This window comes from Oreochromis aureus, linkage group 2 (assembly GCF_013358895.1).
Source record: "Oreochromis aureus strain Israel breed Guangdong linkage group 2, ZZ_aureus, whole genome shotgun sequence".
Lineage (NCBI taxonomy): Eukaryota > Metazoa > Chordata > Actinopteri > Cichliformes > Cichlidae > Oreochromis > Oreochromis aureus.
In genome coordinates this window covers 11,420,531-11,442,368 of record NC_052943.1, presented here as the reverse complement: position 1 = coordinate 11,442,368, position 21,838 = coordinate 11,420,531, and the positions used below count along the sequence as shown (strand labels likewise).

Sequence of the window (21,838 nt, the reverse complement as noted above, 5' to 3'; positions counted from 1 at the left end):
AAAACTTGTGTTATTACAAATTTATTCTAAACACATTACAAGCCATTTACAGAGAGAGATTTAAATTTGCATTGTTTTCATTTGTTTTCTTTACTCAAATACTGTAAGCAAGGTCTATTATTTTTGAGTCTGTTTGCTTTGGTGGGTAAAAAATCTTTTTTTTTTTTGTTTTTGTCTAGAGGACATTGTTTCACAGTTTCATGTTGTGGCAGTGATTTGCATCCATTCAGTATTTACTCTTTACACTCTTTCTTTATTGTTTATTTCTCTTTCTTTCAAAAAGCAAACTTATGCAAACCTACAAACATAAAAAGACGTCTCTCCTGCGCACTCTGTAAAGACCATGAAACAACATAGCTCTCCCCACAGAGACCTCTGGACTATTTTGAATTGCTTCCTGTTTTTTTTTCTTAAAATATATATGTTAAGATGAATGCTTGTGAATGTGAACGCTTTATTGACACTTGAAAGTTTTACCCCAGTAAAGAGTATTGCCTAGATTGTCTATAGGTTGCATAGGTAATTCCCCAAAATTACACCAGTTGAGGGAAAAAGATTCATTAACATTTGAGGATATTTCTTGAGATCAGTTCATTACAGCACACAGGCAAAAGCCTGCCTCACTTCTCTCTCTCTCTCTCTTGTCTGTCACTTCTATTTGTGTGGGCAAGTAGAAGTGAGTCACTTTATTTCCTGCTCTTGTGAAAACACCCTGTCTGTATCATATCCGATCTACTATTTGTTGTCAGTTTGCCTGAGGTTCACAGGAGGTTCAGCATTTGTTAATATTTTTCTATATTCTTCATTTTTTAAAGATTAAATCCACAGCGTTGATGTATGAAGAGGATGGAACAGTTTCTTATTGTTGTGTTATTAGCAGGAGGAACCCGTGGTAAGATTGTCTTCATATAACAAGCCAAACATTCACATTTGTAGTGTGAATCATTTCAGCTCATGTTCTTTTGAATGCATCTTTTCCAGCTTTCTTTCCAGTTGATGAGACTACATGTGATCTCAATGCAAACAGATGCCCATGCTCTCCTCATCTTAAAGGAACGGTGTATATCCAGTGTGATGTGATGGCTAATGCTAGTGGCCATGAAGTGAAGTGTTTGAAAGTGCTTCCCAAGGTGAACATAACTGTGTTCAGTCTAAAGAAAGAAAACATAACGATAGACAAGGAATTTAACAACAGACTACAGTTTCTAATCAAGAATGGGACATTCAAGATCACAAACTTGAGGAGGAATGATTCAGGTCAATACAGCATTGACGTCTTTAATTCAAATGGAGTCCAAGAGAAAAACATTCTTTTCACCCTGGATGTTAAAGACAATGGCAAAGTTGAAGGCAAGTTATATAACTTATTCTTTATTGCATAGTTTTGATGTTATTATAAAGATAAACAGACATGTAAGCATTCTGTGGCAGTAGAACTGTTAAACACGGTACACATCACTTGTGCAACAAAATGATAGATGATGAAATGAAAAAAATAAGCATATGCACAGAGCAGAGATGTACAGTGAACAGAACAGAACAGAACATTTGCTGATATAGTATTAGATATAGATATATTGATATAGTCTATCTATTGATGTTTCCAGTTATTTTTGTCAAATGTGGACCGCTACTCATATTCATAAATTAATCATCTTTTCAGTGTCTAACAGAGCTGTGTCTGCTATGGTGTGGTATTGTGAGGTTTAGCAAATAATTACAATAAGAACAATAATCTTTACTAACATAGCAGCCTTCTTAACAAGGAGCTCCGCAGAAGATAAGAACACGAGTAAATCAGAAACCATTAAAAAGCAAAGAAGAAACAAAGCTGAAGTTCTCAATAACTGGGTTCACAAAATAGGGTTGGAAAGAATAACAGATGAGAACAATAATAAGTCAGAAACCATTAAAAAGCAAAGCTCATTGAAAAAGACGTAGTTGGAGTGTATCAACGTGGATTTCCTGACGCCTGGTTTGGGGTCAGTTAATAAAGTATTCAACCACAATGTCAACTGCGTAATGGTAGCTCAGAAAACCACACGGGCATTATGATTGTTGTATTTTTAACCTAATTCTGCAGCCTCAAAACCAAGTGGCTCGTTTCACATTTCAAACTTCTATGTTGCAAACACATAGACTTAGTTTGTGTTTGAATAAAAGTCTAATCATCTTCACATACAGGCTAATATTTCTTTTTAACTGAACCGAACTGTTACTATTAAGCTGCACATAGCTGTAAAAGACAATGATGGTTTTAGTAAACTCTGTGTAGGGTGGTTCATTTAGCTCTGTATTCACCAGCTCTTTGTTTGCTTCAAGCACTAAAACCACTTGATTCATTTTAGGAAAAGATCCTGGTTTGGGCTAAAATGCATCCACCCACAACTCTGCACCTTAAAACCATAGTATAAGAGCACCCAGTGGGCAGGTATTATGCTCACAGTGTTGGGGAGTAACGGAATACATGTACTCGTATTTAAAATACAAAATATGAGTAACTGTATTCCGTTACAGTTACTGTTTAAAAAGTGGGTATTCAGAATACACTTACTTTGTTGAAATAAATGGATTACACGGTGGTCTTTTCCTGTTTCATATGTTAGGCTATGCTCTCTCTATTTTTGGTAATTCCACGTTGGTGGAAACCCAAACAAAACACGCATTAAGAGGCTCTAATACCTGTGTCTCAATCTCGTGGCCCATGTCACATCTACCTACGGCCCGCATAATGACGTGATGAAATATTTTTAAAAATTATTGTTCAAAAATTATTCAATATGAAGGCAATAGGCAGAGTGTTACAGGCATAGCCCTAAAGAATGTAGCCTCATGGGCAGTGTAGCCCAGTTGTAAGTAAGCTGCTAAGACTCGACTGTACACTGTGTTCGTGTTTTTCTCCGAAACAATAAGTTCCATTGGAGCAGCCTTTCAACGCATCTCTCTGTCTCTTGCTGGCAAAGTTGACCCAGACAACAAAGTAAAGCTAGTTTTTTCAGCTACAAGCCCCACACAGAACCCGACGTATTAGCCAGAGGTCCCTTTACTACGGTTTGGAGCCACGGACCTGTCTTATATACGCGCAGAATAGTTTTCTATACGAGATCACTGCAAAAACTTCAGCCTTACCTAATGTCCACCCTACTGTTACTCATTTTATATTAAGATTTAAAAATCTAGTTGGTATTGGTTTGGCGAGTAGCCTTCAGTAATAGTAATAAATCATACAGCAATAGTACATCCATGTAGTTGTAAAAAGAATGATAATATATTAAGTAATCCAAAGTATTCAGAATACGTTACTCTCATTGAGTAACGTAAGGGAATGCATTACAAAATACATTTTGGGGCATGTATTCTGTAATCTGTAGTGGAATACATTGTAAAAGTAACCTTCACAACACTGTATGCTCAGTGCCCAAGTGCTATGTCAGCTAAGGATGTGTTGCACCTTTCTACTTACTTGCTTGCTTTTCTTTAAATATTGATGCCTCTTTCTGAGATCCTTTCAAAATGAATATGCAGTTTAAGTAAAAAACAGCTTTGAGAAATTAACTCATTAAATAATCTGTAAAAGGTCAAAATAAAAAAGATTAGAAGAGCTTTGCTTTTCTCAGTTTCCATTTTGAAAAAATCACTTAATAACGGATTAAAACATTAAAATGTAATTTTCAAGAGAAAATTTAAAAAATAGTCTTTTTTTTACAGCAGGTATTTTAAAATGCTTGTAGAAAAGCATGGGCCTAGTGTCACATCATCATTATCATCATGGTGTGACAGTAAGTCAACATGCATATCAGCAGAACTCTGAAGCTACAGCAGCTAAATTAAATTCAGTCATTTTTTTTTAATTTTCATTTGTGATTTTCAAGTTAGATTTTCCAAATTTTCATTTTGAAAAAGATCAGCACAAGTAAAATAGCGCTGAACCCTTGCTGTGTTTGAGTCATAAACCTGTGTAGTGCTCATCGGCATGCCACTAAATATTTCTTCACATAGTGTGAAGTGAGACAGACAGTAGGCACAAAACATTGACGATTGTTTTAGGCAAACATTTGCAAAAGCTGCCGCAATCCTTCTGGTATGAACTGAATACTCCAAAATTTTACAGTTTTGCTTTTGTTTACTTTTTTTTTTATTTGCAGGTTTGGAAACTTGCTGTGACATTAAACACCATGGAGCTCAGTGTTATGGATCTTTAGGTGGAAATGTGGACATCCAGCTGATGGACATTATATCAAAGACATCAAAATACCAATTGATGAAAAATTCATTGAAAATACTAAATGTCAGAAATAATAAAGTTCTTCCTAATGCTGAAGGACAAAGATTTGTCTTTTTTCCCAGTAATGGAACATTTAGGATCCCTAACATGAGCAGGAATGACAGTGGTAATTATACCCTTCAAACCTTTGATTCAGAAGGAAGAGCATCAGGCGAGTGGACTTTACAGTTGTTCATTCAAGGTAATTCCTTTTATAATGGTTTCACTGAAGGGAAATTGATAGAAATTTAATATTGCTTTGGTAAGCTTTATAATATATCTCACAACATTTCAGACATTTTCTGCTTTCGCTGTTTTTCATTAAAGGCCAACTTAAAGACTTAACTCATCTTTGTGTGTTTCTCTCAGCTCCTGTGTCCTCTGTCCTGCTGGTCTCTCAGTGTCTGTCCCAGAGAGAGATGAGAGTTTCCTGCTCCTCTGAGGGAGGGGACAGTCCTCAGTACAGCTGGACTCTGGATGGACGCACACTGACAGATGCTGAGCTCCTTCCTGGAAACAATGAAACTAACATTATTACCCTGAAACAGCACGTCTCAGGACATCTGGTCTGCTCAGTGAGGAACAACGTCAGTAATGTGTTCAAAGAGGAGAGGATATCTACCTGCAGTGAGTGAGAACGTGATGAAAAAAGGTTGATAATTAGTTTTTGTTGATTATGGGTACTTTCATAAACCCTCAGACTGTTTGAGGTACATTAAATTAAAATGACCAATCAGTAAAACAGTGATATCACATCAATAAATCAAGTGGTCAGCAGTAATTGATTATGGTATATTAGTAAATTAGTAAAAACATGCATTTGTTTACTTGTTTGTTTTTTTATGTCACTTTATTTCAGAAGCAGGTATTTTGCAAGTGATCGGTGGTGTTCTCTTAGCACTGGTCATTTTATTAGTTGTGGGTATAGCAATCATCTTTAATCAGAGGAAAAAACAAAACTACAAACCTACAAAAGAAAAAGGTACAAAACCTCCTTTTTACCTACTTCACTCAGATTATTATTATAATTTTTTGCTCTTTTCATATTCTTGCCAAGATTATGTTGATGCCGCTGTCATGTAAATTTACAAATGGATAATAAAGTCCGTGTGTTTGTGATTTTTAGTCAGAATCAGAAATGACAGTGAAAATCAGAAGTCAAACTAATGTTTTAATTTGATCTTACTACTCTGCAGACGAAGAGGATGACCAAGTGGAGCTAAGAGCAGCAGTGAAGTTGGAGGCCGAGGTTGAGCTGGAGTTCGCGGTCGAGATTGAGAGCGAGGATGAAGATGAGGGTGAGGGTGTGGGTGAGGCAGAGGCAGAGGCAGAGAAAAAGGTGGAAGTGGAGTATGCCCAGGTCAAGTTTCCAAAGCAACCTCGACACACTCAACCAACAGGAAATAATTATTTATATGCAACGGTCCGTAAAATGAGGTGATTTAAATGGTCGGTGTCTTTACACAGACTGCACTACTGAAGGTCCACATGAGGAGGTGACATCAAGACACCTAAAGACACTTTTAATTATCAGGCAAATGCACAAAGCTCAGCTGATTAAAACAGAGCATCAATGCATCCAGTTTTAGGTTCCTTCCATGTTTAATTACAAGCAGTATGTGCGTTCTCTGCATTTGCATTCTGTTGAAGCTCTGATAGAATAAAGGTCATGATTGTAGTGGAGAAGTCTGTCTTTTAATTTCAACTTGACTACTTTTTGATCTTGTAAATGTGGAATTCAATCATCCTTCAAATGAAAATAATTAAAGTAAAAAGTGTGGTGAACATTTCTATGAATTTCTGTGCAGCAAAAACTTGAAACAGTGATAAACCATCAATGTAAATAAGGCCCAGCAAAGGCTTTCTTTCTCAGGAGACAAACAGGCTGGGCTCCCCTTTAGACTGCTGGCAAACTTCTATAGAAACGCAACAGAAAGCATCATCTGTCATAGTATGACAGGTTGGCATGGCAGCTGCACGGCACAGGACAGAAATGACATGGCCAAGGTAGTGAGTACAGCACAGGGCACTGTGGGAAATCTTCTCCCAGATCTGGACTCTGTGTATGCTTGCTGTGTCCAGAAGAAGGCCAGCTGCTTTGGTGCAGATCCCACGCACTTGAGTAAATGACTGTTTGTCCTTCTGCCTTCTTGAAGAAGGTTTAGGACCATTTAAGCAAGAAGCATTAGACTGAAGCACACTTTTCCCCCTAGAACAATGAACTCTATCACCCCCGTGCATACACACACACACACACACACACACACACACACACACTGGACAACTGCACTTTGGAACATGTAACTACAATGCTACCGTATTTTCCTGTTCTGTATATTTATATATTAAGTATCTTTCTGTGCTTTGTATACTAGTTGGTGTTAAGCTGACCACACACAATTTCGTTATGTGACTGCATAATGACAATAAAGTATCTTTGACTCATTTAAATCTTTGAATCAGCCATTCAAAACAATGGACAATGCACAACAGAGGTGTAGGAGAAAGTTCAGGCAGGGTGGAGAGGGTGAAGACGAGTGTCAGGGTGATTTCTGACAGAAAGATAGGAGTTAGAATGAAAGGGACAGTTTGCAAGATGGTAGTAAGACCTCCTGTGATGGATGGAGTGCTGATTTGGAGACAGAAACAAGAGACAAAGCTGGAGGTGGCAGAGTTGACAATATCAAGATTTACAGTTGAGTGACCAGCATGCACAAGATTAGAAGTAATTATATCAGCGGGGCAAGAAAAGTAGATTTAGAATGTAAAAAAGTAAACTGTAAATTTGTTTTAAGAATAAAGTGCTAACAAAAATGTAATCTGTGATGTGTGATGTACTTCTTGATCTGGTCCCTCAACATACCTGCAAAGGATGCAGCATTTCCAGCTCAGAGTAACTCTTTATTACAAACTATGAACAATGCTTCCGATGTTGTCCACTCAACTCAGCTGGTGTAGGGCACCAGCTCCTTACTGTTAGCTTATCTTCCCTGCCACACACACCCTGGTCCCAGCATACTCCTGTGTACTGTGAGACCAGGACGTTGCAAGTGTTGATCTTGTTTAAGCTTTAATCCACTATAAACAAATTCATATAAATAAATTGTCATGGGAACTTATGAAGATGTGTTTTCACTCAAGGAGTCAAGTTTGTAAAAGATTGATCTCCAGGTGAATGTTTGGTGTCTCAAAGAAGAACTGACTGGCTCCAGTGATGCTTTCATTATTATTTGTTTTTTTGGATCTGCTTGAATAAAATACTGCTTATAATGTGTCACCAAAATGAACATTATAATTCAAAAATATTGTCTGGTTCCGTTTTGTAAGCTATAGCTGTGAGTGTGTGGAAACTAGTGTGTTTATTATCAACAGGTAAGGATTATTTCACAAAATCAAAATATGTTTACTTGACAAGGATGACAAGTTGAAATCGCAGAAGGGAATATGCAGTTTTGATTCATGCAAATATACCTCTGTGATTATAATGTCACATTACAAACTTCATCATTCATTAATGTATACATATATATATATATATATATATATATATATATATATATATATATATATATATATCTTAGTGTTGTCAAAATCAATGCGTTAACGCAGATTAAAGGCGTCATCACGATTAACGCAATAAAAAAAATTTAATGCTATTAATGCATCTGGAGTGCAGAATGACTCAAAATGTTTCTGTCACCGCATTTGGGACAGTCTGTCCAAGCAGAGTTACCTTTGCACATGCACAAATGGGCAATAGATCTGGTAGTGACGGGCAGCTGAACCAATCAACTCAGTTTGGAAGATGATAAACGCACATTGGCCCTCTCGATGGGAAATTTGAGTATTAAAAAAATAACAAGACGAAACAGTCGACCGATGAAAGTATTATGCACATTGTGCAAGAAGAAATTTTCTTTTCACCGAAGCACTTCCAGCTTAAAATATCACATTGATGCAAAGCATATGTTAGTCGGGGATGCTGCTAGCACTTTGGCAAACGCGTCACCCAGCTTGCGACAAACCATTCAAAAGCATCAGGGACTCAGTAAGTCTACTTCGGACATATTGACTGACACAACTGCCAAGTGGATTGCAACAAACTGCAGACCTATTAATATCGTTGAGAACATGCGCTTTACATAGCTTTCGTTCCTCATTTTAAGGACTTGAAGTGCCTCCCCAAGAGTGAGAGTTTTTTGTTAACATGAATGTTCAAGATGTTCAATAAACATGTTAAGTGTGTATATTTTCCCTTTTTTCTCAAGTCTGTTTGCTCATGCAAAATGAAATGCAATTAATATAGAATGAAAATGAATTATATTTAATCGTGATTAATCAAAATTAATCCACAGTAACCCTGTGATGTATGTATGTATGTATGTATGTATGTATGTATATATATATATATATATATATATATATATATATGTTCTGTTTACATCTCCTCCAAAATTTAAACCCTAATTTCTATGCTCAATATATTTTGGCCTGATTATTTGGAAAAAAATGGTATTTTTGCCAGATTGTCCCAGGGTAAAAACTGATGAGATGCCCAGCTGTACACAAGTATGCTGCCTGACATGTGCATAGACATAGTTGTATAGTTGTAACTTTTATTATCGCTTTCAGAATAGAAAGTTCCATCCTTGCTCTGTAATATGGGAAGTACCCAAGTAGGTTGTTTTTTTTCTCACGGATGAGTTTTTCTCAGTTCCAGTTAAGTGGTTGCATGCGTGTTACTGCCTTAGCCATTCATCTATTCAAATGTAAGTAAGTTATATACATCCTTCTTTTGCTGATGTTCACCATCACGTTTTATGTTTACTGTGTGTAACTGTACAGAGTCTGGAGTATTTGATTACACTACATTCCTACAGACTGTCTGAGATTTAGGTCTGACAATGTATTGTGTTATTACATGACTATTCTAAGCACATTTCAAGTGATGTAAAGCTTAAAACATACATTTTAATTTCCTTTACTCATAGGCAAATATTATTTTTACAGTCAGTCAGCCTGCTTGGATATCTGTGTTTTAATATTATCTGGACAGCATTGCTTCACAGATTCATGTTGGGGCAAAGATTTGCATCCTTTTAACAAGCTGCTTTTTACCAGGTTGTCTACATTTTATTCTTTCTATATTGTTTATTTCCCATCCTTTCTGAATAAACATGTCTACTCAGCACACCCCATAAAGCCTACTAAGCAGTATAGCTCTCCTCACAGGAACTTTTGAAATACTTACGAATGAACTTGTCACTTTAGCTTTTGTGTGTCGTTTTCAAAAGTATGCATTATGTGAAGACCAATTCAGTGTTGTTTAAACTTAGTTATGCATGTTTAAATAGTGGAGGAAAATGATTTGTTCACATGTGGTAGATATTTCTTTCAGTTTGCTACAGCAGCCTGTATCAGTTTCTTTTCTGCTTTTGTGAAAACATCATGTTTTGTCACCCATTTACTTTTTCCTGTCAGTTTGGGTTTAGGTTTGTTGCAGATTTATACCTGGATTTGTTCATAATTTTCCAGACGATAAATGAAGAGCATGGAGCAGTTCCTTATCATTGTTCTATTAGCAGGAGGAACACTCGGTAAGGTCTTCCTCAAAAAGATGACAAACATTCACATTTGTAGGATGAATAATTTAAACTTGTGTCTTTTGAATGCATTTTTTTCCAGCTCTCGTTCCAGTTGATGAGACTACTTGCGACCTCAGGACAAACACATTTCCATGCTCTCCTATTCTTGAAGGAACTGTGTATATCCAAGTGATGAATGATGCTAGTGGCCGTGAAATGAAGTGTTTGAAGGTGCTCCCCAGTGTGAACATAACTGTGTTCAATCTGAAGAAAGGAAAAATAACGATAGACAAGGAATTTAGCAACAGACTACAGTTTCTAATCAAGAACGGGACACTCAAGATCACAAACCTGAGGAGGAATGATTCAGGTCAATACAGCATTGAGGTCTTTAATTCAGATGGAGTTCAAGAGAAAAACATTCTTTTCACCCTGGATGTTAAAGACAATGGCGAAGTTGAAGGCAAGTTATATATTTTGAAGTTATTATAAAATTGATCAGAAATATAAGCATCTGTCACAATGGGACTGAACAGACTCACGCGCAGGCTCTGGGTCGGGAACAATAAAGAGTCTTTATTTACAGAGACATAAGGTGAGCTATTTAGAAAGTGGGGAAAAGACGGGCCCCGGGAATCCACACAAACAGGGAAAGACGCTTGCACCAACACACGCTCCTAGGTCCACACTCCGTCCACGCTCCACGCCACACGCTTCTCTTCACTCTCCACCAATCCACAAGAAACACAAAGCTCGCTCCAATTCTAACACACTCAGTCGCACAGGTAACACAGGGACAGGTCCAGGGAAATCTATTCACAAAGATACGAGAAGATTACTACAGGAAGATCACTAGAGATAGGAGATTAAACAAGGCCGGGGTTAACACTGACGAGAGTCAGCAACAGTCCAGCGACGAGAAACAAAGAGCTGCCATCTTATAGAGTGACTGGAACACTGTCGGGTGATGAGTCACAGGTGTGAGATTACGAACAGGTGCGTGGGCCAAGGGCGGGAGCCCAGAGGTGAGCTCCGCCCAGGCAGTGAGAGGAAGGAGGGACAGAGAGGGAGGGAGAGAGAGAGCAGGAGCAAAAAATCAAAACAAAAACACATGTAGCCACACTGAGCCGACCGGGTAGACACAGGGACCCTGACAGCATCATGTTGGAGTAAAACTGGAAAACAGTACACATCACTTGTGCAACAAATGATAGAAGATCTACTGAAAAAACTACAAAGACAGATGCAAATGTTTCATGCTGCTTAATGTTTTCAAATTCTTGAAAAGAATAAATGGAAAATTTCATGATATAGTATTTGTCTATCTATTGGTATTTCCAGTTATTTTCACCACACATGGGCTGGTATCCATATTCACAATTTAATCTTTAACTTTAAACTTTAAAGAGACACTGAATTTTTAAACGTGATCACTGATTAGTGTTAGCTGCACTAAATGAGTACTTTAGGCAGTGAAGAAGAACTATCATAGTAGAAAATTTACCAGGAAAGAAGCCAATCATTTCCATTTGAAGTGTGAATAATTTAAGCTCATGTTCATTTGAATGCCTTTTTTCCAGCTCTGGTTCCAGTTGATGAGACTACTTGTGACCTCAGGACGAACACATGCCCGTGCTTTCCTCTTCTTAAAGGAACTGTGTATATCCAAGTGATGACTGATGCCAGTGGCCATGAAATGAAGTGTTTGAAGGTGCTTCCCAAGGGAAACACAACTGTTTTCAATCTGAAGAAAGGAAAAATAACGACAGACAAGGAATTTAACAACAGACTACAGTTTCTAATCAAGAACGGGACACTCAAGATCACAAACCTGAGGAGGAATGATTCAGGTCGATACAGCATTGAGGTCTTTAATTCCAATGGAGTCCTAGAGAAAAATATTCATTTCACCCTGGATGTTAAAGACAATGGCAACGTTGAAGGCAAGTTTTATATTTTGAAGTTATTATGAAGTTAATCAGAAATATAAGCATCATGTTGCAGTAAAACTGCAAAGCAGTACACATCACGTGTGCAACAAATGATAGAAGATCTGAGGAAAAAACTACAAAGACAGATGCAAATGTTTCATGTTGCTTAATGTTTTCAAATTCTTGAAAAGAATAAATGGAAAATTTCATGATATAGTATTTGTCTATCTATTGGTATTTCCAGTTATTTTCACCACACGTATGGGCTGGTATCCATATTCACAATTTAATCTTTAACTTTAAACTTTAAAGAGACATTGAACTGTTAAACGTGGTCATTGATTAGTGTTAGCTGCACTAAATGAGTACTTTAGGCAGTGAAGAAGAAGTATTATAGTAGAAAATATGCCAGGAAAGAAGCCAATCATTTCCATTTGAAGTGTGAATAATTTAAGCTCATGTTCATTTGAATGCGTCTTCTCCAGCTCTCGTTACAGATGATGAGACCACTTGTGACCTCAGGACAAACACATGTCCATGCTCTCCTATTTTTGAAGGAACTGTGTATATCCAAGTGATGAATGATGCTAGTGGCCGTGAAATGAAGTGTTTGAAGGTGCTTCCCAAGGGGAACATAACTGTGTTCAATCTGAAGAAAGGAAAAATAATGATAGACAAGGAATTTAACAACAGACTAACATTTATAATCAAGAACGGGACACTCAAGATCACAAACGTGAGGAGGAATGATTCAGGTCAATACAGCATTGAGGTCTTTAATTCAAATGGAGTTCAAGAGAAAAACATTCATTTCACCCTGGATGTTAAGGACAATGGCAAAGTTGAAGGCAAGTTATGTAACTTACTCTTTATTGTATATTTTTGAAGTTATTATGAAGTTAAACAGAAATATATAAGTATCATTTGAGGGTCATTTGATGTGGTTTTGGTACAGAAAATTTGTGCTTGTTTGACAGACGTTTTCAGTGTGGCTTTTTGATTGGTGTCTGACACTACCAGCTATGGTGATGTGCTGAGGTTTAATCTATATAAGAACAATAAACTTTATTTAGATAGCACATTTATCAACAAGGTTATTCACAGAAAGGGTTGGAAAGAATAACAGATAAGAACAATAATAAATCAGAAACCATAAAAAAGCAAAGCTCACTGAAGAAACCAACTTGGAGTGTATCAATGTGGATTTCCTGACAACTGAAATGGTTAATCAAGTATTGAGCCACAATGTTAACTGTGCAATGGTAGCTGAAAAAAGTGCCAGATGCATTATTTTTTGCACTTGTAACCTGATGTTTCAGCCTTAAAAAAAGTGTCTTGTTTCATATCGTGTTGCAAACTCAGTGACATCATTTTTGATGGGCACCTTTGTAATTCCAAAAAATGTAGGTAATGCTTTATAGTAAATTGGTTAACAAATAGTAAATTCATAGATAAATAAATTTACTTATTTTATGTTTCAAAAAATTGATAAAGATCTTTATAAATACATCAATAATTGTTTTTAACAACATCATCTAAACTATCACTCTAAATAGCTAGTAACTTTAAAAGGAGAGAGGAGGGTGGAGAAGGATCACGATACTTTTAGTTTTGCTTTCTCTAAGGACTAAAGCTACAGAGTTAAAAAAAAAAAAATTCCTACTTTTGGTTAAAAAGCATTCACTCAGCACCCAACAAAACAACACTTAAGGGTTCCTAATAGGTAGGGGTTTGCTTCAAGCCAGGATGTGTTGCACACGTTCTGCTCATATCAGTTGCTTTACTGTAAACATTAATGTCTCAATCTGCAATCATTCCAACACAAATATGCACGTAAAGTAAAGTAAATATAATTCTCATTAAACTCATTAAATAGTATGTAAGACAAAAAAAAAAAAACTACATTAAAAGAGCTTCCATATACACAAGGTTGATTAGGGACGAAGAAACACATGGGAAGCAAAACCAAACGCACTGAACTCGGGACGAAAAACTCAAAATGAAACAGGAAGTACACGAACACGTGAGCTTGACATAGAAACGTGGAGAAGAGAGGGGGAAGAAACAAAGAGACAGATAAGACCACAGGCTCACAGAAGTGACACAGGGGTGTGTATCTAACCTCTCTTCTTCCTCTTCCTCTTCCACTTTAACCCCTGACTATGGCACACAGTTTTTCCTCTTTCATCTCTTTTTATGCGGCATCCTCTGGTGATTAAAAGACAAACAGAATTGTATTTCATGCGTTACTGTTTAGGCTCAAATTGGTTTGATGTTTTTAAGGCATGCACTGATGAGAAATAATAACTCCTCTCAAATGCGTTAAACCAATAGTAAAAAGCCTGTGTTGAAAATGTAAGGAGTAGAATAAAAAATTTTCAGAAAAACCCCCAAAAACTATTCAAGTAAAAATACCTGAGAATTCTACTTTAGTACAATAACAAAGTACAAATACTTTGTTACTTTCCAACTCTGTATAGTATCAAAACTCATCTGTGTTTCTCTCAGCTCCTGTGTCCTCTGTCCTGCTGGTCTCTGAGTGTCAGTCCCAGGGAGAGATGAGGGTGTCCTGCTCCTCTGAGGGAGGGGACAGTCCTCAGTACAGCTGGACTCTGGATGGACGCACACTGACAGATGCTGAGCTCCTTCCTGGAAATAATGAGAGTAACATCATCACTCTGAAACAGCACGTCTCAGGACATCTGGTCTGCTCAGTCAGGAACAACGTCAGTGATGCCTTCAAAGAAGAGATGATATCTACCTGTGGTGAGTGAGAACAATACTGATAAAAGCTGATTCTTAGTGTAATTTTTTTTTAAGTTATCTCTTTATCTGCTCATAGGCTTTGTTTTCATCAGCTGCTCATTATTTAATGGGACACAGATGTCAGGGTGGGTGCATAAGTCCAGTAATACCCTTTGTCCAGAACCAACAGGAGACCCTACCACAGCCACACAGACTGCAGTAGGTAAGGAGAATAACATAGTGTCAAATAATCCTCTTTAATTAAACTGCCATCAGTGATGACCCAAGGTATTATCAAAGAGGGAAGATTAACTCTGATAAAGGGGATTCATTCATGTATTTTTTTCCCTGTGGTTTATAAAGTATGGTATATAAGCAAAGATTCTACAATGACTTCTTTCACAGCTCTAACTTGTTATAAACATTTTGTTTCTCTGCACAGGTACTTCCTGGTTCATGTTTGGTTTGAAAGCCACTGTGGTAATTATATCATTAAGTGGGATTTCGCTCTATTTCGCTTGGAAGAAAAAAACAATATTGGAAGGCTCTGCTGTCTCACAAAGGATGGAATCTCCAGATAACTCTGTTTTGATGATTGCATTGAGTTCTCACTCCAACACATAGTGCCACCTTTCACCTGTTGTACATTTCTCATGTGTCCTTATAGGCTTGTAAATAAGGATTAGTGGTCGTTTTTTCATTCCACATTTTATTCACAGCTTAGTATATTTTTAGTATATGTCAATATGTTTTTTGTGTTTTTATTATTCAAGAACAGCAATCCAGCAAAATATAATAGAAGTGGAAAATCAGAGAAAGATCTTTGTCTCCTTCTTTCATGTATTGTTTATTTTTGCAATTGTATTTCATCTGTCTACTTGAAATATATTCCAAAAAGACATTAAGCACATATGTTAGTATTTTTTGTCACAGTGGCTGTGTGGGTGGCAGAGATTGGACACAAATCCGACTTTTTTGACCCTATGCAACCTATATCCGATCATGGTATGACAGTATGAACAGCACAAATCTGATATTTTCAAATCCGACCTGGGTCACTTTTGTATGTGGTACTGAGTCCGATACATATCTGATGTTTTAGAAAGCGACTGCTGTTTGAATGGTCATGTCGCATTAAATCCGTCTTTTACGTCACTAACACAAGACAGACACTGATTATCAGCACCAGAGAAGACAAACGAGAAAGCATGGCGGCGGAAACTGGAGATGGAGGGAGTCAATGGACAGAAACTGAGGTTTTGGACTTGATTAGCGTATGGGGAGACAATTCTGTTCAAGCTAAATTTGTAGGGTCGTATCGTAACTGGGCTGTGTTCGGGTGCATTGCCAAAGAAATGGTTGAACGAGGGCACAGGCCAGCGTGGCCACAGTGTCAGAGGATAGTGAAGAGCCTCAGAGCCAACTTTAAAGAAGCTAAAGATATAAACAAATGTAGTCGGACGTGGTCGACCACATTTTGTTCTTTCTCAAAAGTATATGTGAAGATCATTCTAAACTACAGATGTGTGTGAAAGTGTACTATAGGGAAGGGTCAGAATATAAGCAAGAAGAAAAATACAGAGGCTCGTGGTAAAAGCTGCATCTGAGCTTGTGGTTTGTGTAGTGACCCTTACTGCTGTTTCATTTCTTTGTGGTTACAATGACAATCTTCTCTTTTTTGTTGAAACCTAACATCTAACCTCAACAAATAGAACTTTAAAAGTCACTGAGCAACACAACAATCACTAATGTCTGTACATGTGTTTTGAGCACGAAGGCTCAGATGTATCAAATAAAATATTTATAGCTTAATTATACATTATAATGACTGTCATGTCTGTGTTAAACTGGCATCAATTTGTTTGTAAACTTCTCTTTTGGGTTACATTCATTTAAAAGAAAATATTACAGTCTCAGTGAAACTGCATAATTAGTTGGAGAATAAAATGACACCACTGGTTTGTGAGTTTTAGTGTCACTAATTTGATACACAACTTCTCTCTCTTCTCTCGCTGCAGTTCTATTATAGTTACATCCTACCTGGTGTGAGTTCATGCATTTTTATCTGAATCTGATCAGTAATACCACCCAATGAAACCATTGAAAACTGAGTACAGTTTATTTGAAGCTGATCACTTGCAGGAAACATGGTCATTGTAAACTGGGCCTGTTTGCATCTTGGTAAAATTAAGGAGCTTGTCTGAAAGTTGCTTGCTGAGTCCACAGAGGCTGAATAGTAAAGAAGCATAGAAGCTATGTTTGGATTGTAGGTGATGCTATAGGAGACTCTTAAGGTGAGCTGTGTTTAATTATTTAAAACCTGCAGCAGGTGTGGCATAAAGAATAATGGGTTCAGCACAGCAGGATAGATGCAACAGAGCAAGGGAGAAACTGCAAAATGGAGATCAGTGATACCTGGGACCCGGAAGCCATAGCAGGGAGATCATGAAGTTGTTTTTTTGGTACCAGTGTTTGTTATGGAGAAGGAAAATTAACAGGTGAGTACATGTGAGAGACTATACCCCTATTATACTGCTGTAATGGTTTCTAGAGCAGTAAGACTGTTATGGGCATGAATACAACATACTGTGGACTGCTAATAATAGGGAAGGGTCAAAATATAACCAAGATAAACAACAGAGAAACTCTTCATGCTAAAAGCTGCATCTGCATCTGTGGTTTGTGTAATGACCCTTACTGCCGCGTCATTTCCTTGTGGTTACAGTGACAATCTTTCCTTTTATGTTGAAGCCTAACATGTGAGCTCGACACATAGAACTTTTAAAACTCACTGAGCAACACGACAATCATGAATGTCTGTGAATGTGTTTTGAGCAAGTAATATGTTTAAATGAATCAAATAAAATATTTATAGCTTAATTATACATTATAATGACTGTGATGTCTGTGTTAAACTGGCATCAAAGTGTTCGTAAACCTCTTTATTATTGGTTAACTTTATTTAAATGCAAATATTTAAGCCAACTAATTAGTTGGACAATAAAATGACTGGTTTGGGAGTTTTAGTGTCACTAAATTGATACACAACTTCTCTCTCTTCTCTCTCTGCATTTCTATTATAGCAACATCCTGCCTGTTGTGATCAATGGAAACCAATGACAACTGTGTTCAGTAGTTAAGATTGAAAAACTGTGAAGCAGTTGCATCCTGGATGGTCTGTATTTACCACAGGAAATGTGGTCAGTGTAGGCTGGGCCTGTTTGCATCTTGGTAAAGTAAGCTTGTCTGAAAGTTGCCTGCTGAGTCGACAGAAGCTGAATAATAAAGAAACATAGAAGCAGTTTCAATAGGTGATGCTATAGGAGACTCTTAAGGTGAGCTGTGTTTAATTTTTTAAAACCTGCAGCAGGTGTGGCATTAAGAACAGTTACTGAATACATTTTGATATCCTGTGTTTTATACATAAACACAAAGCTGAGAAAAAAAATCAAAGTTGAAAAGAACTCAAAGAGACTTTAAAGTGATCACCTCAGTGATTCGACTGTAGAAACATGAACAGGGTTAGCTGGTGAACCAGCCGGCCATTCCAAAAGTTGAACAATATTGCTTCACAGTGTCATGCTGTTGCAATGCTTTGCATCTCTTTATCAACCTTTTTTTCGTACTATATTGTTTATTTCCTTTCCTTTCATGCAAACCTATGCACTTAAAAAGGCATCTGTCCTCCACAGCATGTAAAATTGGGCCGGTTCTAGACAGACATATGTGAGGGGGCATACAGAAATAAAGGGGGCACATGGTGGCAATGGAGGCGGGAAAGGTGTGGGGGGTGGGTGGGGTGCTCTGGATTAGAGGTGCCACAAATGATTATTTTGATAGTCGACTAGTCACTGATAATTTTTGCAATTAGTGGAGTAATCAGATCATGCATCCGTTGGACGAAAAACATACAGCTTGTTGCACCAGCGTGCATCTGCTCTTATATAACTATCATTAGCTTATAGCTTGAAGTGATTAAGGTATGTGCTAACTAAAAATAAAGACAAAATGATAGTTTATCAAACTTTTAATGAAATTTGCAGATTGTCTCGGTGGAGTTTAATAAACTCAGCCATCTGCTCCTTGCTATCTAAAATATAACAGTACACTGGAGTGAATTCTCGACCATCTCTCACTTCTGTTTAATCAGTTTTCTGTTTGACGTTTATTCAGCTGTGTGAAAACTGTAACTTTACTCTCAGACAAACCGATTTACTCACAAACAAAAAAAAAATGAAAAAAGCCAAACAATAACTTTTTTAAGTTATCTAAATGACTTATATATTATGTTTAACCTGAGTAGCGATAGACCACAGGGGGTCTGAAAATGAGATGCCAGGAGTTCGCTGGTCTCCCCGGCTCTAGTGAGCCAGTCAGCTATCGAGCTGGTGGGTAACAGACGTCTCCGAAAACCTCGGAGCACTTTTGCAAATACGTGATGTCTTGATAAATCGAGCAGATATTTGAAGTTTACACAGCTACATTCTCGCCTGAAAATATTTTAAAAGTTTATTTTGTGACCCTGAAAGAGTAATGTTAAAACTAAGTAGCTGCCGCCATTGTTGGAAACTAGAATTGGCTGGGCTGCGCTATGAATTCTGGGATAGGTGGGCCACGAAGGACACACCCGACCCATCCTTCAAATTTGGGGAAAAAGAGGACGCATTGGTCGGCCGCATTTGGAGAGTCTTCAAATTTGGACACCCTTCGTCACATCACTGTAACGTAATCGGCCTTCAAATGCAGATGCAGATGCAAAGGATGCGGCTCCTAAATTTGGACACAGCTACGATGCCAGGGACTGCTTCTTCTTCTTCTTTTTCGTTTAACAGCAGCTGGCATCCTTCATAAAAATATTGCTCATCAGATTCTAACAACTAAAAACATGACATTTACCTTAATTGGATTGCCTTTATCGAATATATTCAAAACCAACAATAACACTTCTCACTATTGCCAATATTAACAAAACTAAAAAGGGTAGGCCCAGTTATTAAAAAAAAGGAGAACTCACAAAGTCTGGAAAAATAGAACTGAAAAATAGAAATAAAGAATAAAATAAAATATCCATCCAGATCTTTACAACCAACAAAATAAAATCTAGTTTAATTGGATGCCCTAATTCAAATAAATATAAAGAATAAAATAAGACCTCCGAACATAGCCAATACTTACAAAACTAAAACGGACTGGCATATTAATAAAAAAAACAACATAAATACCTGTTTATTGCGGTTTCATGGACACTCAAATTAACAGAGAGCCATAAAATGCACCTCACTGCCTAGCCAAATGGGAGAAAGCAGCTGCACTTCATTTTAGGGGTAGGTTAATAAATTGGATTTAACTTAACTACAATACTCTGAGATGGGTTCTTTATAAACTCGAGTCCAAGTTGAAGGCGGTGGCAAGATGCATGGCTTCGATGTTTAGCTGGGGGGAGGGGGAGTGGAAGTTCGCTGCCTGTGCTGTGTGAGCCTTTGCACAAACAGTGCAGGGAGGCAAAGAGCGAACGAGAAGTGAAACCTATAATCTCATTTGTGCCTTTTCCAGCTGATTTTTCAGCTACTGCAGTAAATCCTGTTCATATTCAGTTTGTGGGTTATCTATTATTAAAGTTTGACTTAAGGGGGCAGGACGTTTGTTTAAGGGGGCATTGCCCCCTCTTACCCCAGCGTAAAGACTGCTAAGCAAAAGCGCTCTCCCCCCAGGACACTTCTAGACTATTTGTAAATTGTTGCCTGTTCTTTCTCAGATGAAAACTCAAGACCATTGTAAACAAAAGATTTTGTATGATAGTCGCACTTTAAAAGTGTCACTTTAGTGACACAGTGTTGTCTAGACTCAGTTTTGCAAGCACAATTACAACAGGGAGGGGAAAATGAGAAGTGAGACAGTTTAGCTTATTTTATTCTTTTTACAAAAATACAGCATCACCCATTTACTGTTTCAGTGTGAACTAAGGGTCCCAGCAGATTTATAACCAGATTTGCTCAGAATTTCATTTCACTTTTAAAGTGCTTTTTTTTTTAAGATTATGTTTTCAAGATTAAAACCACAGCGTGGACGAATAAGGGTCATGAAGCAGTTTCTCATCCTTTTGCTAGTAGTAGCAGGAACTCATGGTAAGTTCGTCCTCACAAAGATCCCAAAGATTTACATTTGAAGTGTGAATAGTTTAAGCTCACAATCTTTTGAATGCATCTTTTCCAGCTTTCTTTCCAGTTGGTGAGACTACATGTAATCTCACTCACAACACATGCCCATGCACTCCTCTGACTGAGGGAACTGTGTATATCCAAGTGATGACTAATGCTAGTGGCCGTGAACTGAAGTTTTTGAAGGTGCTTCCCAACGGGAACATAACTGTGTTGAGTCTGAAGAAAGAAAAAATAACAATGACAGACAAGGAATTTAACAACAGACTACAGTTTATATTCGAGAACGGGACGCTCAAGATCACAAACGTGAGGAGGAATGATTCAGGTCAATACAGCATTGAGGTCTTGAATTCAAATGGAGTCCAAGATGAAAACATTCATTTCACCCTGGATGTTAAAGACAAAGGCAAAGTTGAAGGCAAGTTATGTAACTTACTCATGAATTTATAGTTTTGAAGTAATTGTAAAGTTTATCACAAATCATATACGCGTCATTTGAGTAGAACTGCATAGCACAGTACATATGACTTGTGCAACAAATAACAGAATTTCAAAGAATTTCAAAAACATATATCCAAACACAGACACAACTTTAACATGTTGCTTAAGGTTTTCAGATTCTTGAAGTGAATGAACAGAACATGTGATATAACATCTGTGTATCTATTAGTATTACCAGTTATTGTAGTTACACATGGGCTGCTATTAATATTACTGATTTAATATTAAACTTTATACTTTGCCTTCATACTGAAGCTTTCCACTTGGTCACCGACCATTATTACCTGCACTAAATGAGCAAATTAAGGTGTCAAGCACAAGTATTATAGTAGATGTGATTGTGGTTGTGCTGCTTTCACACAAGTTTTCCATGCAGCTTTTGTTGGGTGTCTAACACATATCAGCTCAGTTTGGTGAGGTCTAACAATAAATCAATGTACTTTATTTACACAACACAATGCTTAAGAAGGTTCTGCACAGGAAGAAAAAAGTGCAAAACAGAAGATGAAGGATAGTCAAATATGCTCCCAAGATTTTCTTGTAAAACAAAAGGGGGCCTAGCATAAAAAGGTTTGGGAACCACTGTTTTTTTTTTGTACAAATTCTTTTTTGTAGAAAAGGCTACAGGCACAGGCTACGTACAACATTTAG

At 37.3% G+C, this 21,838-nt stretch overlaps 2 protein-coding genes across 6 annotated transcripts; both read left to right on the top strand.

The window, feature by feature from the left end:
- Positions 1–700: 700 nt before the first annotated feature.
- On the top strand, positions 701–7,081 carry LOC116330521. Of its 2 annotated transcripts, XM_039617735.1 has the most exons (7): positions 701–714; positions 816–892; positions 982–1,350; positions 4,146–4,466; positions 4,634–4,891; positions 5,124–5,246; positions 5,461–7,081. In XM_039617735.1, the coding sequence occupies exons 2-7, from the start codon at positions 838–840 to the stop codon at positions 5,703–5,705; spliced, it is 1,371 nt and encodes a 456-aa protein (XP_039473669.1). In that variant the 5' UTR covers positions 701–714; positions 816–837; the 3' UTR covers positions 5,706–7,081. The 2 variants fall into 2 exon arrangements, with proteins under 2 accessions (XP_039473669.1, XP_031608728.2); XM_031752868.2 differs by having other exon boundaries at positions 710–892.
- A 1,910-nt stretch (positions 7,082–8,991) lies between these two features.
- On the top strand, positions 8,992–16,467 carry LOC120442014. 4 transcript variants are annotated; one of them, XM_039617719.1, is made up of 8 exons: positions 8,992–9,033; positions 9,746–9,861; positions 9,950–10,312; positions 11,430–11,792; positions 12,266–12,628; positions 14,289–14,546; positions 14,623–14,748; positions 14,968–16,467. In XM_039617719.1, the coding sequence occupies exons 2-8, from the start codon at positions 9,807–9,809 to the stop codon at positions 15,147–15,149; spliced, it is 1,710 nt and encodes a 569-aa protein (XP_039473653.1). In that variant the 5' UTR covers positions 8,992–9,033; positions 9,746–9,806; the 3' UTR covers positions 15,150–16,467. The 4 variants fall into 4 exon arrangements, with proteins under 4 accessions (XP_039473653.1, XP_039473663.1, XP_039473659.1 ...); XM_039617729.1 differs by having other exon boundaries at positions 14,639–14,748; positions 14,968–15,102; XM_039617725.1 differs by having other exon boundaries at positions 8,997–9,033; positions 9,800–9,861.
- Positions 16,468–21,838: the final 5,371 nt, after the last annotated feature.

Bases quoted from the DNA above. Each gene is read 5' to 3' on its own strand.
- LOC120442014 (XM_039617719.1), top strand. From the start codon at position 9,807: ATGAAGAGCATGGAGCAGTTCCTTATCATTGTTCTATTAGCAGGAGGA. The intron at 10,313-11,429 runs GCAAGTTATATA...CCTTTTTTCCAG, and splicing joins AGACAATGGCGAAGTTGAAG to CTCTGGTTCCAGTTGATGAG. The intron at 11,793-12,265 runs GCAAGTTTTATA...CGTCTTCTCCAG, and splicing joins AGACAATGGCAACGTTGAAG to CTCTCGTTACAGATGATGAG.
- LOC116330521 (XM_039617735.1), top strand. From the start codon at position 838: ATGAAGAGGATGGAACAGTTTCTTATTGTTGTGTTATTAGCAGGAGGA. The intron at 893-981 runs GTAAGATTGTCT...CATCTTTTCCAG, and splicing joins ATTAGCAGGAGGAACCCGTG to CTTTCTTTCCAGTTGATGAG. The intron at 4,467-4,633 runs GTAATTCCTTTT...TGTTTCTCTCAG, and splicing joins TTTACAGTTGTTCATTCAAG to CTCCTGTGTCCTCTGTCCTG.